Source organism: Achroia grisella, unplaced genomic scaffold (assembly GCF_030625045.1).
Source record: "Achroia grisella isolate CSIRO2021 unplaced genomic scaffold, CSIRO_AGI_Agris_v1 utg770, whole genome shotgun sequence".
Lineage (NCBI taxonomy): Eukaryota > Metazoa > Arthropoda > Insecta > Lepidoptera > Pyralidae > Achroia > Achroia grisella.
The window spans coordinates 3,757,057-3,773,672 of record NW_026713016.1 but is presented as its reverse complement, the minus strand read 5'-3'; the positions used below and the strand labels follow the sequence as shown (position 1 = coordinate 3,773,672).

The 16,616-nt window shown below is 38.0% G+C and overlaps 1 protein-coding gene across 1 annotated transcript; it reads left to right on the top strand.

Annotated features, from left to right (window-relative positions):
- Positions 1–191: 191 nt before the first annotated feature.
- Positions 192–15,299, top strand: LOC131850487 (bifunctional purine biosynthesis protein ATIC). The gene is made up of 11 exons (XM_059200719.1): positions 192–365; positions 7,572–7,702; positions 7,919–8,135; positions 8,655–8,930; positions 9,260–9,372; positions 9,782–10,005; positions 10,756–11,007; positions 11,152–11,373; positions 12,119–12,302; positions 13,350–13,513; positions 13,784–15,299. Exons 2-11 carry the CDS (start codon positions 7,681–7,683, stop codon positions 13,901–13,903), a joined length of 1,794 nt encoding a protein of 597 aa, XP_059056702.1. The 5' UTR covers positions 192–365; positions 7,572–7,680; the 3' UTR covers positions 13,904–15,299.
- The last annotated feature ends 1,317 nt before the right edge of the window (positions 15,300–16,616 follow it).

The window sequence follows — 16,616 nt, the reverse complement described above, 5'->3', positions numbered from 1 at the left end:
AAACTTTTTTTAGTAGATCATAATTTCATAGTGCACTGGCTCTAAAATTATATATATAATTCCATTACCATCCATATACTTTTCCACCATCATGATGGATTTCTCACTGTCCCTTCCACCTAGAAAGAAATCCTTGCAGCATTTCAATTCATAAAATGACGTACGTAGTAACGAATACGTGCGATTTCTTTTATTGTGATCTTGTGATACTGGTAACACTGACTGCCGGTTCCTGATAAAACTAACCTTAAATAACTTTATTTCGGTTATCATAACACATGTACGTTGTTTATGTTATATTAGAAAAAAATTGTCAATACTTTCGTTTATTATTGGATTGTTACATATTAATACTTGTAATAGCGGTAAGTAAAACAATTAGTTATTTGGCGTACTAAGAAATTTAGAACTGTGTGGTTTAAAAAATCCTATAAAAATAAATAGAAAAAATTCAAAATATAAAATTATCAAATATGATTACATGGATGAACTAGAAAGGGATACATCGTTCAAATATGACAAAAATTAAATTAATATAAACGACTGTTTACATAACTATGTACTTACCATAATGTTATCATTTTATAGAATATTATTTGTATGTAGAATTTGTTATAAACTCTTAATTTAATTTGACTTGATAGGTGTATTAAAATGTGAATACATCCAACATTGACAGTAAATACAAATTATAGAATGAATAAAAACAAAAACAATACATGTACTGGTATTTATTATGTAGCGGAATGTGAGAGCCAGTTCTTCATAATGTCTAAACCAAAGTACTAAGTAGGCACTATGAATAGACATTTTCATATAGATAATAATAGAACAGCGCAATCACTTGTGCTAACAGCATATGCTGGTGGGGCATCAGTGACAGGAGGGTGGAGGTTTTTTTATAGTATGAGATGGCAAACAAGCATAGGGCCCAACTGATAGTAAATGGTTACTGTAGCCAATGGACACATGAAACACCTGTGGTATCATGTATGTTACAAACCTTTAAGATATCTCAATCTATGCTTCTTGAAAAACCTTAGAAAATAAAACATGAAATGCAAGCAGCATTTTTATAGATTAAAAACTGCATTTCTATATTAATTTGTTATTTTGATTTAGTAATAAAACAGTCATTTAGGAATTTGGATTTTTTCCTTAAATTTGGCACCGAAATCTAGTATTGCATTAAATTCATGGCTGAGTCCATTTTCGAATTGTCCCCCTTTAAAATCAAATTGCCCCTTTGAGGGATGTGGTACCCATGTTGGGAAATGCTACTATAGAGGCTAAAAGATCTATCAGTTGCTACACCACTTTACTTCCAATGGTCAAGAGGTTTGATTCCTCACACTGTACAAACAATTACAGTTTAGTTATGGGAGTTTTCTATATATTTACAAAAAATATAAGTATATCTATGTCTGAGTATGTGAGTATTAGCTGGCGCTTTGTGAATATTCCAGGGTTATTATTATTGTAATTATGTAATAAGGTGTAAATGTCATAGATAATATTTACCATTATAATAATATTATTTTATAATAGTAATTATTTTCCATTTTTGCTTTGAACTACCATACTAATTTCTAAACTAACTCTTGGACCACTTGTTACCTTAATGAAGTATGCTTAATTATGTTATGGTTCTACATACTCTGGGATAGGCACACAAAAAATACCATTATCACTACCACAGACAGGAAAAATTCTAAACCTATAAGTCTAATTAACCAACTGGAAATCATTGTGGTAAATTCATGTTGATGACCATGGGCTAACAGTGGTAGATGACATGACCAGCATGAGGTCAAGTCAGTTAGCTCTGCCTAGTGTAAACCATTAGTGCAGGCGAATAAACCATTCTATTATCACCAATTAAAAAAAACACCATGTATGGTTTTGGTATGTTACATTAACATGTTGTTTATTTGTAGAATATTATTTATACTATTGATTGTAGCCTGGCCAACAATAATATTATTTTCATCATATTTGTATTGACGTATTGTTGCAAGGGTTGTCAAAATATATTTTTTCAAGAAAACCTAACATATTCTATTTTATTAATAAGTACTAATAAGATCTTATTAGGATTTAAATAGTATTAATAAAAAAGAAACTAGTAGTTAGGTTTTTTGTATAAGAATACTGATACTTACAAATTCTGCTGGAAGTTCATCATCATCTTCCTTATCCCAATTATTTGGGGTCGGCATAATATGTTTTTCGCTTCCATTCATCCCTGTTCTGCTGGAAGTTCATACCTGCAAGTAATTCATATCTAGTCTAGTTGACTTTTTTGATGAATACTGTTATGTATTAATATTGATGGTAGTAGATAAATATATTTTTTCTGTACACCGTCACATACAGTTCTTTGTATCGGCCATTAATAAACCTCATTCCGTGATCGTCTGTCTTTCATTGAATACATTACATTGGCGCAGTCGGGTATTTTTAATAACCATACGTTTATTTTACATTCAAAATGCCGATAGGAAAAATTGAGACTTTTGAAATTGGTGTTCATAACTGGGATGCATATTGTCGTCGTGTGAAACAGTTTATAACCCTAAATAGTATACCAGTGAATCTACATGTGGCTACTTTGGTGACCCACGTGGGTGTAACCTGTTACGAGTTAATGTGCGATCTCTGCGCACCGGAACTACCGGAAAACAAAAGTTTCGATGAATTGGTGAGAGTAGTGAGAAAACACTTAGAACCACAGCGGTCGGAGATTGCGGAACGACATATCTTTCGGCAAAGAAAGCAAAAGCAAGATGAGACAGTGTGTGATTATTTGCAAAATTTAAAGCGTCTGGCTAAAACTTGCAATTTCACGGAGACCGTTATGAACCCACTGGAGGTTAACTTGCGGGATCAATTCGTATCTGGTCTTTACAATGAGGACATGAGGTCCAGGCTGTTTGCCGAAAAGGATTTAAGTTACAATCGCGCCGTGGAACTGGCGCTTTCTCTGGAGGCAGCGGACAGGCACGCTATACAGGCGGGGTCCGGCGGCGGCGAAAGCAGAGGCGCAGCTGAGTCACTGCACAGCATAGCGGCGAGACGAGAGCGGCGCAGCGCGGTGTCGCCGGCATCGGGGCAGCCAGCGGTAGTACATCAGGCAGCCCGATGCTGGCGTTGCGGCCGCAACGGTCATTCAGCAGCGAGATGTCGTTACAAAAATTATTCTTGTGATCAGTGCGGTCAAAAAGGACATTTAAAAGTGGTGTGCCGTAAAAATACGCGTAAAAGTGACGGAAGTGACCCAAAGGAAATTAAGGAGCAACATTTTTTAGATGATTCAGGTGACAGCGAACTAGATTTTTATAATATAATTTGTAGCAATAATGACAGTCCTTATTACATTGATTTAAAGATTAATGATATAACAGTCAAGTTTGAAATAGACACGGGCAGTAAAATCTCTGTAATATCAAAAAATAATTATAATGAATTATTTTCTCACATTCCTATTCATAAAAAAGCTTTACGTTTAAAGTCATACGTAGGTAATATAATACAACCTATGGGCTATATACCGGTCGAGGTAACTTTTGACTCTAAGACTGAACTACTTGAATTATATATTATTGAAAACGGAGGCCCGCCTTTAATGGGTCGTACCTGGCTCCGTTGTTTACAATTGCAAAATGTTGTACAATGTTTTCACATAGCTGAGGAGACTTTAGTCAATAGTTTACATAAAGAATTCTCTGACGTATTTGCTGATGGTCTTGGGACATTTAAAACGCTAATTAATTTACAACTAAGTGATAAAACGCCAGTTTTTGTTAAGGCGCGCCCCCTTCCACTCGCTTTGAGGACGCCGGTCGAAAACGAACTTAAGCGGTTGTTACATGAAGGGGTTATTTATAAAGTGGACCGATCGGATTACGGTACACCGATCGTACCGGTTATAAAAAAAAACGGTAACATCCGTATATGCGGAGATTATAAAATTACAATCAATCCTTTAATTAAAGACTTTCATTATCCATTGCCTCGCATAGAAGACATATTTGCTACACTGGCAGGGGGTGAACAGTTTACAAAATTGGATTTGTCCCATGCCTATCAGCAAATGGTACTTACAGAAGACTCACAGCCGATGACGGCTATCACCACACACATAGGGACATTTGTATATAAACGCGTTCCATTTGGTATTAAATGTATACCCGAAAATTTTCAAAAATCGATGGAGGAAACGTTGTGTGGCTTGCCGTGTACGGTTGTCTTTCAAGATGATATTTGCGTGACGGGTAAAGATAAAAATGACCATTTAAAAAACTTAAAAGCTGTCTTATTGTGTTTAAGAGACGCGGGATTACGAGTTAATCTATCAAAATGTGAATTTTTTAAAAATAGTGTGACATATCTTGGGTATAAAATCGATAAAAACGGGCTACACACAGATAACAAAAAAGTGGAATCTATTGTGACCGCCCCCACCCCTACAAATGTAACGCAATTGAAAAGTTTTTTGGGGCTCGTTAATTTTTATTCTAAATTTTGTATAAATATTAGTCAAACTCTGAATCCCCTCTATAATCTATTAAAAAAAAACGTAAAATGGAATTGGACTAGGGAGTGTGAGCGCGCATTCGAAAATATAAAACAAAAACTGTGCAAAGCACCGGTATTAGCGCATTACGACGCTCGTTTGCCATTGATATTGTCTGTAGACAGCAGCGCGTATGGACTGGGCGCCGTGCTTACTCACCGCTTCGCGGACGGCTCGGAGCGGTTAGTCAGCTGTGCATCGCGTACGCTCAATGCGGCCGAATCTAATTACTCACAGCTAGATAAAGAAGCCCTCGCTATCGTGTTCGGAGTCACTAAACATCATCAGTATCTTTACGGAAGACATTTTATATTACGTAGTGATCATAAGGCGTTAAGTTATATTTTCGGAAAAAATAAGGGTATTCCACAAACGGCCGCTAGCCGATTACAGAGGTATGCGGTAAAGCTTGCCGCTTACAACTTTAATATAGAATTTGTGACTTCTACAAAAAATATTTTTGCTGACTGTTTGTCAAGATTGCCATTAAAATTGATAAAAGAAAAACATAGTTCACAAATTAATAATCAAAAGAATAATTGTTACTTTTATTTTATTGAAGATCAATTACCTATTACTTTTCATGAAATAAAAGAGGCAACAAAAAAGGATTTTTTGTTAAACAAAATAATCGGTTATATTAAATTCGGGTGGCCAGATCGACTACAAAATGAAAACGAAAAACCATATTTTAATCGTAAAGAAAATTTATTTGTCGAACACGATTGTCTCGTTTGGGGTTATCGGGTAGTGATACCAGTCACTCTCCAATCACAGATGTTACAAGAGTTGCACAGCGGGCATATAGGCGTAGTTAAAATGAAACAATTATCACGTAATTACTTATGGTGGGATGGAATAGATGCTCACATAGAAAGCACCTGTCGCGACTGTGCCGCTTGTGCCGCACACCGCGACGCGCCGCCGGCAGCTCCTTTGCATTGTTGGAACTGGCCTGATCAACCGTGGGTTCGTCTTAATCTGGATTTCTTAGGTCCATATCGTAACAGTCACTACTTAGTCATAGTAGATGCTCACTCCAAGTGGATCGAAGTAGAAAAGGTAACGACTACTTCCGCACCAGTAGTAATATCAGTTTTGAGAAGACTATTTGCACGCTTCGGAATACCAAAATGCTTGGTCAGTGACAACGGCCCCCCGTTTTCTTCTGCGGAGTACCTAAATTATCTACAAAAAAACGGTATCAAACGTATTCTAGTAGCGCCATATCACCCATCCAGCAATGGAGCGGCAGAAAATGCGGTTCGTTCGGTTAAGAGAGTGCTCAAAAAAGCGACAGTAGAAAACAAAGATTATGACAGGGCATTGTCTGAATTTCTATTTACATACAGAAATACCGAACACTGTACCACAAAAAAGGAGCCGTCGGTGGCGCTCTTCGGGCGCAGGTTACGCGGCCGCCTGGACTTGCTGCGCCCCGACACGGGCGCCCTCGTGCGCGCCGCGCAGCACGCACAACAGGAACGCCGCGGCGGCACCGCGCGGGAAGCCAGCCCCGGCGACGCCGTCTACGTCAGGGACTACTCCACGCCGAGCGTCAAGTGGAAGGAGGGGGTGGTTACGGAGCGAACGGGCCCGGTGTCATATGTAGTCAAAACGAACAACAACGATCGTCCTATCAGGAGACATATAGATCAGATCATAAATAAACAACCTTTAAGAAAATCACGACATTCTTTAGGCGCAGCGTCGGACATGTCGAGACCGCAGGTAACGAAGGGAAACGAAGACACCGCTAACGAGTGTCGAAACGATTCGTTCGCGACGGGAATGGACCCCGAGCCGGTCATTAGGTCAGACGATCAGTCGCAAGGTTCGCAGTCGGCAGCGACGTGTATGGATACCCGGTCGGCAGACAACGGCAATGGCAAAGAGCGTATCGGTAATCAAAACGATAAAAACAATGTTATAAATAATGTCACTAAGCCCACTACTCCCTATGCCATGAAATTGAGACCCCGTAAATAACGAATAACTTTATATTGTTTGTTATTCAGTGTACCTATACTTTATAGTTTTTATTAGTAACTTTTACACAGTGTAGTAAGCCGTAATAAGTCATTTGTAATAAAAGTACATCTTTATAATTGTTCTATATGTATTATATGCAACCGGTTTTTGTATAATATCCACCTTTCATTTATTTTATATAATTATTTAATATTGCACATGTCCGCCATATTTGTCATGAGTCATCAGTGTGTAGGTATGTGCACTAATATTTAAATTATTATAAAAGAATTATGCCCGTAAAAAGTTGTGCATGCATGGTATGTTTTCACACCTAGTTAAGTTAAGTATACAGTGACAAGGTTGTATTTATGTGTTTATAAGCAGATCTTTCTTTTTATTTATCGTATTGTTCTAGTATTAGGCGAGGAAAGTGTTATGTATTAATATTGATGGTAGTAGATAAATATATTTTTTCTGTACACCGTCACATACAGTTCTTTGTATCGGCCATTAATAAACCTCATTCCGTGATCGTCTGTCTTTCATTGAATACATTACAAATACTTTGGAGAAGGTGAACATTTTAACAAACCCAATTAATTTGTGATATGCTTACCTCCTAATATAATAGCATAAATAATTCAAATATGCTATAATAATATATATAATAAATAATAATATATATAATAGGAAAGTGCAGGAAAATCACGTGTTGCATCTTGCGGCCTCTTTGACACGACTGTTTGGTGGGTGCTTATAAGACTTAACTAGAACGGTTGACTAGAGACGAATACGACATCTGTCGTTGACACAAAGACGGTCGATAGAAATTTGATAAATATATTTTATTATCACAGAAGATTTTTTTTTCATTATAGACGACGACCTCAACGGGCATTGTATTTACTGGTACACTTGACTACTTGAGCAAACTATTCTGTCATTTTCATTCCTAATTGTATGACCATGTATGTGGTATTTAGAAAATGTAATCGCCAACCCTATACTTGTTTGTCTACAGAAGATCCATTATCAAGAACCCCTGCAGGAGGTCAACCATCGTATTACAACAGCTTGATAAAATAATTGTTTAATACTCAGTTGATTAGCACAAGGTAACGAAAACAGACATGGCAGCAAATGGGAAATTGGGTAAGCATTTATTTATGGCCTTCCTCTTTTAGGTAACAATTTATCCGAAATTACGAATTTCCTTATGAATATTTTATCAAATTTATGTTTTGTTGCTAAATTAAACACGCGCGCCATAAAAAAATCGTGCCGAGAAAATTGTAATATAGCTGTAATCTCAAATTTGATAATGTTCAATAAACGCATAATAATTATACCTCTCTGATGACTTTGCAGCTCTTCTTAGTGTATCAGACAAAACAGGTCTGTTACCGTTAGCAAAATGCCTGTCAGACATTGGACTGTCCCTTGTAAGCACTGGTGGGACTGCCACCGCTCTCCGCAATGCAGGACTCAAAGTCCTGGATGTGTCGGACATCACTGGAGCACCGGAGATGCTCGGTGGCCGCGTCAAGTCATTGCACCCGGCTGTACACGCCGGTATACTAGCTAGGTAATTATAGCAATATCTATTAATAGCTCTGACTTAGATATGGTATACATATAATATTTATTATACATATTATTGTTATTTATTTTTATATAACCGTTTCTTTTTTTTATTTCTTGGATATTTAGGGACTTTCGTATCAAAACTCATGCCAGTCCCATTGTACCCTAAAACTAATAGCTACATCACATCACCAATAAAAAAATTGCCTTAGCCGCACTATATAACATAAACATATATAAACCTAAGGGTCCCCTATAGTCCGGATTTTTTTACAAAAGAGTATCTTGTAATCCGTCAAATTACAGATCCAGTAATAAGATTCCATGTTATATCTGTATATTGTCAAAAAAATATTCAATAATAAATAATAGACCATGTCAGATTACAAGGGGGGCCGGATTACCGCGGGTCCACTGTATAAGTAATTGTTCATTGCCCACAATTATATTTTATAATATGATAACACAGATTTGATTATAATATGATTTTAAATACAATTTATGTTTTTGTTTAATGTAGACTTACTGATTCCGACCAATCCGACTTGAAGCGTCAGAAGTTTGAACTGATAAGCGTGGTAGTCTGCAACCTATACCCATTTGTTGAAACGGTATCCAAATCTGGAGTGACAGTGGCAGATGCAGTTGAGAACATTGACATTGGTGGCGTCACACTGTTGCGGGCCGCAGCTAAGAACCATGACAGAGTGACCGTTGTATGTGACCCTAGCGATTATGATAGTATTATCAATGAACTGAACAAAAGTAATAATCGCCAGACCTCACTTGATACAAGGTTAGTTCTATCTGTTGCGTACTCAGTCATACCACTTGTTTTTTTTATTGGCGAAAGACCTGAATTTTACATATGTATGTGGTATTCACCTGATGGTATGTGGTGGTACACGAACATGTGGTTCTTTAACCATAATTTGCTATTACTATTTGAACACTCAACCTATTTTCTAGTAGAATGTAACGCCAGTTTCCAGACATTTATTGTTATTGTAAATTTAAAGTTATTTTAATTTACTCTTTGTAATTCTTAGCGAGGTCACCGAATACCTAACAGTTAATTATTATTACATATTTCATTTTTAAATTAAATAACTATTTATGTTTTAGAAAAAGGTTAGCACTCAAAGCCTTCACTCACACATCTGAATATGATCTGGCCATTACTGACTACTTCCGTAAAGAATACTCCGCTGGACAACAACAGCTGACATTGAGATATGGTAAATTATATTAATAGTAACCTAATAATTATGTGACTGAAGTTACTAAAAGCCAAGTTTCATCGGACATCCTTTGTTGCATTTTACTGTCAAACTTATTAACAAACCTTCATGCAATACATATTACGTAATGAGGTGATGGCCTATCTGATGGAAAATGTCAAGCATTGCCTGTATACATAAACAGTACCACGAACATAACATCCTTATGTTTGAGGAGTACCTCAAACTATTACTAAAGACTCAAGTTTTCATGCCTTAATACCCTTAGTTCATTGAGGGGCTTTGGGCTATTATCAGGTGCTAAGACCTGTAGCACTGCGATCTGCATAGATCTAATGTACTCGCCCTTTCGTCATTAATACTCTTTTTCGTCGTTAATACCCTTAATTTTACTAATTATATGCAGGAATGAACCCACATCAGAAACCAGCTCAGGTTTTCACAACCCGTGATAAACTGCCACTGACCACATTGAATGGGTCGCCTGGTTTCATTAACTTATGTGACGCCCTCAACGCATGGCAATTGGTACGTGAATTGAAGGAAGCTTTGGGACTGCCCGCGGCTGCTAGCTTCAAACACGTTTCACCAGCGGGTGCAGCTATAGGAGTCCCCTTGACAGGTGAAGATGTAAGTTAGTTTTCATTCAGTAATTCTAATATAACTATAAATTAGTTGACATACCTTATTTATACTATTACACTATTCAAATAATAATAAATTGTAGTTAAAACAACTAAGGGGTGCAATTATGTAGCGATATTTTATTTAATTTTGAATAAATTACTAACTGAATATGCGCGATCACAAGATTTTTATTTGTTCCTCTTTTTGACGTTAATTGGCGATACCAAACATTTTAAAAGCAGTATTATATTTTTGTAAATTTATATGGATGAATTGAATGTTTGTTCGTTGTTCTGTTCAAATAAGAACACAGGTACCACCACCTATATGTGTATATTATGTTACCAATCTTTATGTTAGTATAGTCTTGACCATTATATTGTACAATAAGCAGTCAAAATTTTCTGTTTATAACATTGATTAGTGTGCTATTAATTGTAACTATTCCATTTGCTGATAGTTTTCTAATATAGACACATCATATTTATTGCAGTCAATCCTTTTTTTTTGGATCTGTATCTACTGACAAATTTTGTATTAATTCAACAGCGACAAATGCAATATGCAATTATAATATTTTTTGGTTTAGTTGCATAGCTCATTTATCGAGAAAGACTGGCTAAATAACATCACGCTACGACTAATAAAAGCGATCCATTAATGATATGATAAATGTTGGAAAAGCGGAATTCTTAAAAGTTGCACGGCTCAATTAGTACCCTATATAGGTATGTATATTCGTATCCTGTACAGGCAAGCGTGTGCTGTGTGAGCGCATCAGAAGCAAGCACTCTGAGTCCTTTAGCAGCGGCGTACGCGCGCGCACGCGGTGCTGACCGCATGAGCTCGTTCGGGGACTTTGTGGCGCTTTCGGATGAGTGCGACGCGTCCACTGCGCGCATCATCTCCCGTGAGGTCTCCGACGGGGTCATCGCCCCTTCCTACGCGCCTGATGCACTGCTTCTACTCAAGAAGAAGAAGGGGGGTAACTACTGTGTGCTGCAGGTATATAAATCTCGACATTGCTTAATGTAATTATGACTATCCGTTTACTAAGGTCAGTTGGTGATTATTGCTACTTGAGACGTCATGCGTGGGCGACCTTAGTAAAAAAAAATGATATGCTGCTTTAAAGATTGTTTTTTATAGATGGATCCAAATTACGACCCTACTCTACTGGAACAGAAGACTATCTTTGGTCTCACGCTGGAGCAAAGGCGCAATGATGCTAAAATCACATCAGATTTGTTCAAAAATATTGTGACAAAAAACAAAAATTTGTCAGAAACCGCCGTAAGAGATTTGATTGTGGCGACCATAGCCCTGAAATATACGCAAAGTAACTCTGTATGCTACGCAAGAGACGGGCAGGTATGTTAAAGTTGTTACAATGAACATTTATAAATTACCCTCTATACAAAAAATCTAATAAAAACGATAACACGCCATAAGTGTTTGTCGCCATATTGTGTTGTACAAAGAGTACGAAAAATAAAATTTAGAAAGAACATACTTGTCATGTTTGTGGGAAGACCTATTGCCCATATAATTTTATAGATATGAATTATACATTGTATTTTCTATTAAGATTTTTATTGTATATTTTTGTATACCAAACTCAGTCTAATTGTTAAAGTAGATTATAATCCATAAAATAGTATTGTTTGCATGCAGCGCCAATAGATGGCGCTGTAACAAAATTGAAACTCACAAGTCAGAGTCTCACAAGGAGTAGGTCTTAAAATGAACATGGACAAGACGAAAATTATGTCAAACGTCCATGTCGTACCTGCTCCCGTAAAAATCGGAGATTCTACACTCGAAATTATCGATCACTACGTATACTTAGGGCAAACTATCCAGCTAGGTAGATCCAATTTCGAGAAAGAGGTCAATCGTCGAATCCAACTCGGATGGGCAGCGTTCGGGAAGCTCCGATATATCTTTTCGTCCAAATTTCCGCAGTGTCTCAAGACGAAGGTTTACGACCAATGTGTGTTGCCTTTAACACTAATAAAGAATTTCGACAGACAAAATAACCGCCATATCGCCTTTCAGTTTACTACTAGCGACACATTACTAATATGATAAACATTAATAAAAGTATGTTGTGTAGGTGATCGGCATCGGCGCCGGGCAGCAGTCGCGCATCCACTGCACGCGGCTCGCTGGAGGCAAAGCCGCGCTGTGGTGGGCGCGCAGACACCCGCGCGTGCTGGCCGCCGCCGCCGCCGCCCGCGCCGGCACCACGCGCGCCGTGCTCGCCAACGCCGTCGACAACTACGTCAACGGCACCGTAGGTACGCACCGCACACTACACCGCACACTACACCGCACACTACACCACACACTACATCACACACTACACCCGCGCGTGCTGGCCGCCGCCGCCACCGCCCGCGCCGGCACCACGCGCGCCGTGCTCGCCAACGCCGTCGACAACTACGTCAACGGCACCGTAGGTACGCACCGCACACTACACCGCACACTACACCGCACACTACACCACACACTACATCACACACTACACCCGCGCGTGCAGGCCGCCGCCGCCGCCGCCCGCGCCGGCACCACGCGCGCCGTGCTCGCCAACGCCGTCGACAACTACGTCAACGGCACCGTAGGTACGCACCGCACACTACACCGCACACTACACCGCACACTACACCACACACTACATCACACACTACACCCGCGCGTGCAGGCCGCCGCCGCCGCCGCCCGCGCCGGCACCACGCGCGCCTGTTCGCCAACGCCGTCGACAACTACGTCAACGGCACCGTAGGTACGCACCGCACACTACACCGCACACTACACCGCATACTACACCGCACACTACACCACACACTACATAACACACTACACCCGCGCGTGCTGGCCGCCGCCGCCGCCGCCCGCGCCGGCACCACGCGCGCCGTGCTCGCCAACGCCGTCGACAACTACGTCAACGGCACCGTAGGTACGCACCGCACACTACACCACACACTACACCACACACTACACCGCACACTACATCACACACTACACCCGCACGTGCTGGCTGCCGACGACACCTACGTCAACTGCATCATAGATATACGACCTACAAATGGCATAACTATAAAGTGGCCAACTCTGGACCAGTCAGTAAACTTTGTGTGGGTAAACTCTTAACTTTTCAGAGGATAAGAAAAATTAAGCTAGTACTATAATGGTTCCATTAGAAAATAATATACCAATAATAAGATGTACATCCATATGAACTAGAATATAGTTCATAAGTATATAGCCACTGATATCACTATTTTATCCTTGTAAAAAAATTGAAGCAAACTAATTATAATAACATTTACGTACGTACATTATAGGCAGCGATTTACCGTTTGAACAATGGAACAGTCTTTTCGAGGACAAACCGCCCGCGCTGCTAACACAAGAAGAGCGAGATGAATGGACCAAAAAGTTGGACAAGGTCGCGCTAGCTTCAGACGCCTTCTTTCCATTCCGTGACAATATCGATAGAGCTGTTCAGGTTAGTTTATAATTGCGGTATTAAAAATAGTTGAAAGAACGAAATTAAAAAACTATTTATGAAATGTGGATTTGGAGCTGAAACCTATTTGCATTATATAGTAGTAATAGTAATGCTAATAGGTGAAAACAAACAAAAAATAGCGGGTTAATTGTAAGTTATTAACCCGCTATTTTATATTTTTGTTTTTGGTTCGTTGTTGGCTTATTTTACGCTTGTTTGTATAAATGTAGACTTGTTATATTACATATTGTAAATGTTTGTTTAAAGGTTGGTGTGGAGTACATCGGCAGTCCATCAGGATCTAACAACGACGAGGCAGTTATTCAAGCATGTAACGAACACAATATAGTGCTAGCGCACACAAATCTTCGACTTTTCCATCACTGAAATATTTTATAAAGTTTTCTACTTCACATTATTGATTTATCTGCATTATTTGAAAAGATCTTTTATATGAATCTGGCATTTATGTATAGTATCTGTTTTAATATCTGCATATCTGTTCATATCATATAAGTTGATAAGACATTTTTGTTGTAGCTTTATGCATAATTATAATATGCAAAAAACTACTTAGTGACAATAAAAATAAGAGTAATATTGTATTTTAAAACATTCCATCGTTTATATAAATAATTAATATTATTAATATATCATTTTATAATGCATTATTAAATATTTACACGTAGACTTGCGTGCATTCGTAGCTGCATGTCTGTGATATACTCATGTATATATAATTAAGTTACACCCTATATATTTATAGAGGTATTACGAATGTCGTATTTGAAAAGGTAAATTAAGTAAATACCAAAATTGTCTCCTGTAATCGTTAGTTGTGTGATATTACAGGAATCTCATGTTAAAATTGAGCCAAAACAGATATGAAATCAAAAGGATCTTAAATCAATCAAATCTCACGAACGTTTTGAATTATACGCAATTTTAAAATTATTTATATTATTTTATTGCATTGTTGTATATGTATTGTAAATTCATTGTTTTACTATGATTTCATAATTGGAATTACAGAAGTTTCTATTGTTCCTATTAAAAAAAAATCTCATTGTCATCGCGTTTTACAAATTAACTCTCTTAGTAAAGTTACTTTTGTAATATGAATCTAAAATGAATATTGTTAACAATAGTTTATTGTAAAAACACATGGAAATCAAAAGAATTACTATTCAAGACCATGCACTCGTTAATAAAAGTTATGTAATAGCTTAAAAATTAAAGGTATGAATTATTGACTCCCAAAAAATAAAATTATAGTACAAATCTGAAAGAAATCTTTTTTTTTCAAATGTATTTACATAAATATGTAGGAATTATGGAGTAACAAACATTAAATACAGCCGAATTGAGAACCTCTTTAATTTTTGGAGTCGTTAAAAAAAGTCTTGATGCATAAAATAGACATATAAAATCTTGATTAAGGTAGTAAAGTGAAGTGGTAACAATACTGTGTGTGATCGCTTTTATCTACCTACTGAAAAGGGTAGGATATCTAATTATAATCTTTGTTGTTAGTTCATTTAGGGTTAAATATGCCACTATATTCCAATAAATATTATATTGTTACTGTTAAACTATTGTTGATATTGAATACAAATATTGCCTTATTGTTCAAATTTTGTTAAAATAAATACTGATAAATAAGAAATATTCATCTGCTCAAACAATATATTGTTGTTATTGTATACAAATACGATGTGCCTTATTGTTAACATAAAGTATTTTATTATTATAATAAAGATCAAGGTTTTGTAATCTTTTTTTAGTTCTTGTTTTACTTCAAAATTAAGAAATTCAATAACTGTGAATGATGTTGATCAGCGGACTCATAAGAGATCCTACACCTCTGGGAGGAGTTGGCTGGTTACTCTAGTAGTCTCTGCTCTCCATGGAGAACGGCCCAAATACAAGCCTAAATGCGTAAATGACAGTACAATTTACATGTTATTCCATAACAGACTCTGTCATCAGCATATTATCTACTCGCAGTAACGGAGGTGTAAGGGATTTGTTTTTTAATGGATGATAATGGAATGATGAATCTGCCTATATATATGCTGACGGGGCACCAGTGGAGGATCATCCCCGACAGGCTAGTACTCATTGTACGAGATTTCCTGTCGAATCGCTCTTATCGCTACCGTATAAACGGAGCGTTATCCGACCCGCACCCCATACGAGCCGGCGTCCCTCAGGACGGCGTCCTCTCTCCGATGCTCTACTCGTTGTACAATATTGCGCATTCGACCGGGCGCCTGCGCGCGCCCGGGCGCACCACACCGGCGCCCCCGGGCGCCCTTCCGATCGATCCCCCGTCCAATTCAAACGGGGATCGAAATTACGACGGTCTGAGCCGAGGTTCGAACCCCTAGTGGTGCCCTCAGACTAAAGTCGTATCCGTCAGGCAGGAGTTGGCCTTCAGCCGCTCCATAAGTCCTTCCGCGGGTTTGGAGTGCCATCTGCACTCGCCCCTAACGTCCGGTGAAGCTGTAAAGGCCAGGTACGGCCAACAGCATTAGAGTAGTCCGAAAAAAAAAGATGAGGATCCTAGGTCAATTAAATTACCATGACAAATATAAAAGGTATTTACTACAATGGTTTTCAGGGTGAACTCTGTGGAAGGCCCATATGGTACATTGCTAGCAATAGAGTCACTAGACAACATTAATAATTTCTATCCCCACGAGTGTAAGGTATTCCCAACGGAGGTTACGTCCCATATAGCAATATACGGTTTAAAGTCAACCTCCACTCCTCCTTTTAAGGTTTCACTTGGAAACTGACCTTCTGAATTCTTGCTGAAAAGAAGCAACATATTTGCACACTAAAAAAACATGAAGGATTATAAACTTAGGGGATGGTCAATTATCTCTAACTTCAGTTGTGATCGATCTAAAATGAATAAAGTAGATGCGAACTTATTTTGGAATGTATAATAGATTATAGCTACGTCAGACACAAGTTGTGATTTTAAGAAAGTGAGTTTAATTAAATCTTTTTTTATAAAATTTACATTATTTATACAAATATTAATAACATATTTGTCGTCCGTCACGGCTGTCTTGTAAAACAGAGTAAAAAT

Excerpts from the sequence above, each read along its gene's own strand:
- LOC131850487 (XM_059200719.1), top strand. The coding sequence starts at position 7,681 with ATGGCAGCAAATGGGAAATTGG. Across the intron at positions 8,136-8,654 it reads CACGCCGGTATACTAGCTAG|ACTTACTGATTCCGACCAAT; the intron begins GTAATTATAGCA and ends TGTTTAATGTAG. Across the intron at positions 9,373-9,781 it reads ACAGCTGACATTGAGATATG|GAATGAACCCACATCAGAAA; the intron begins GTAAATTATATT and ends AATTATATGCAG.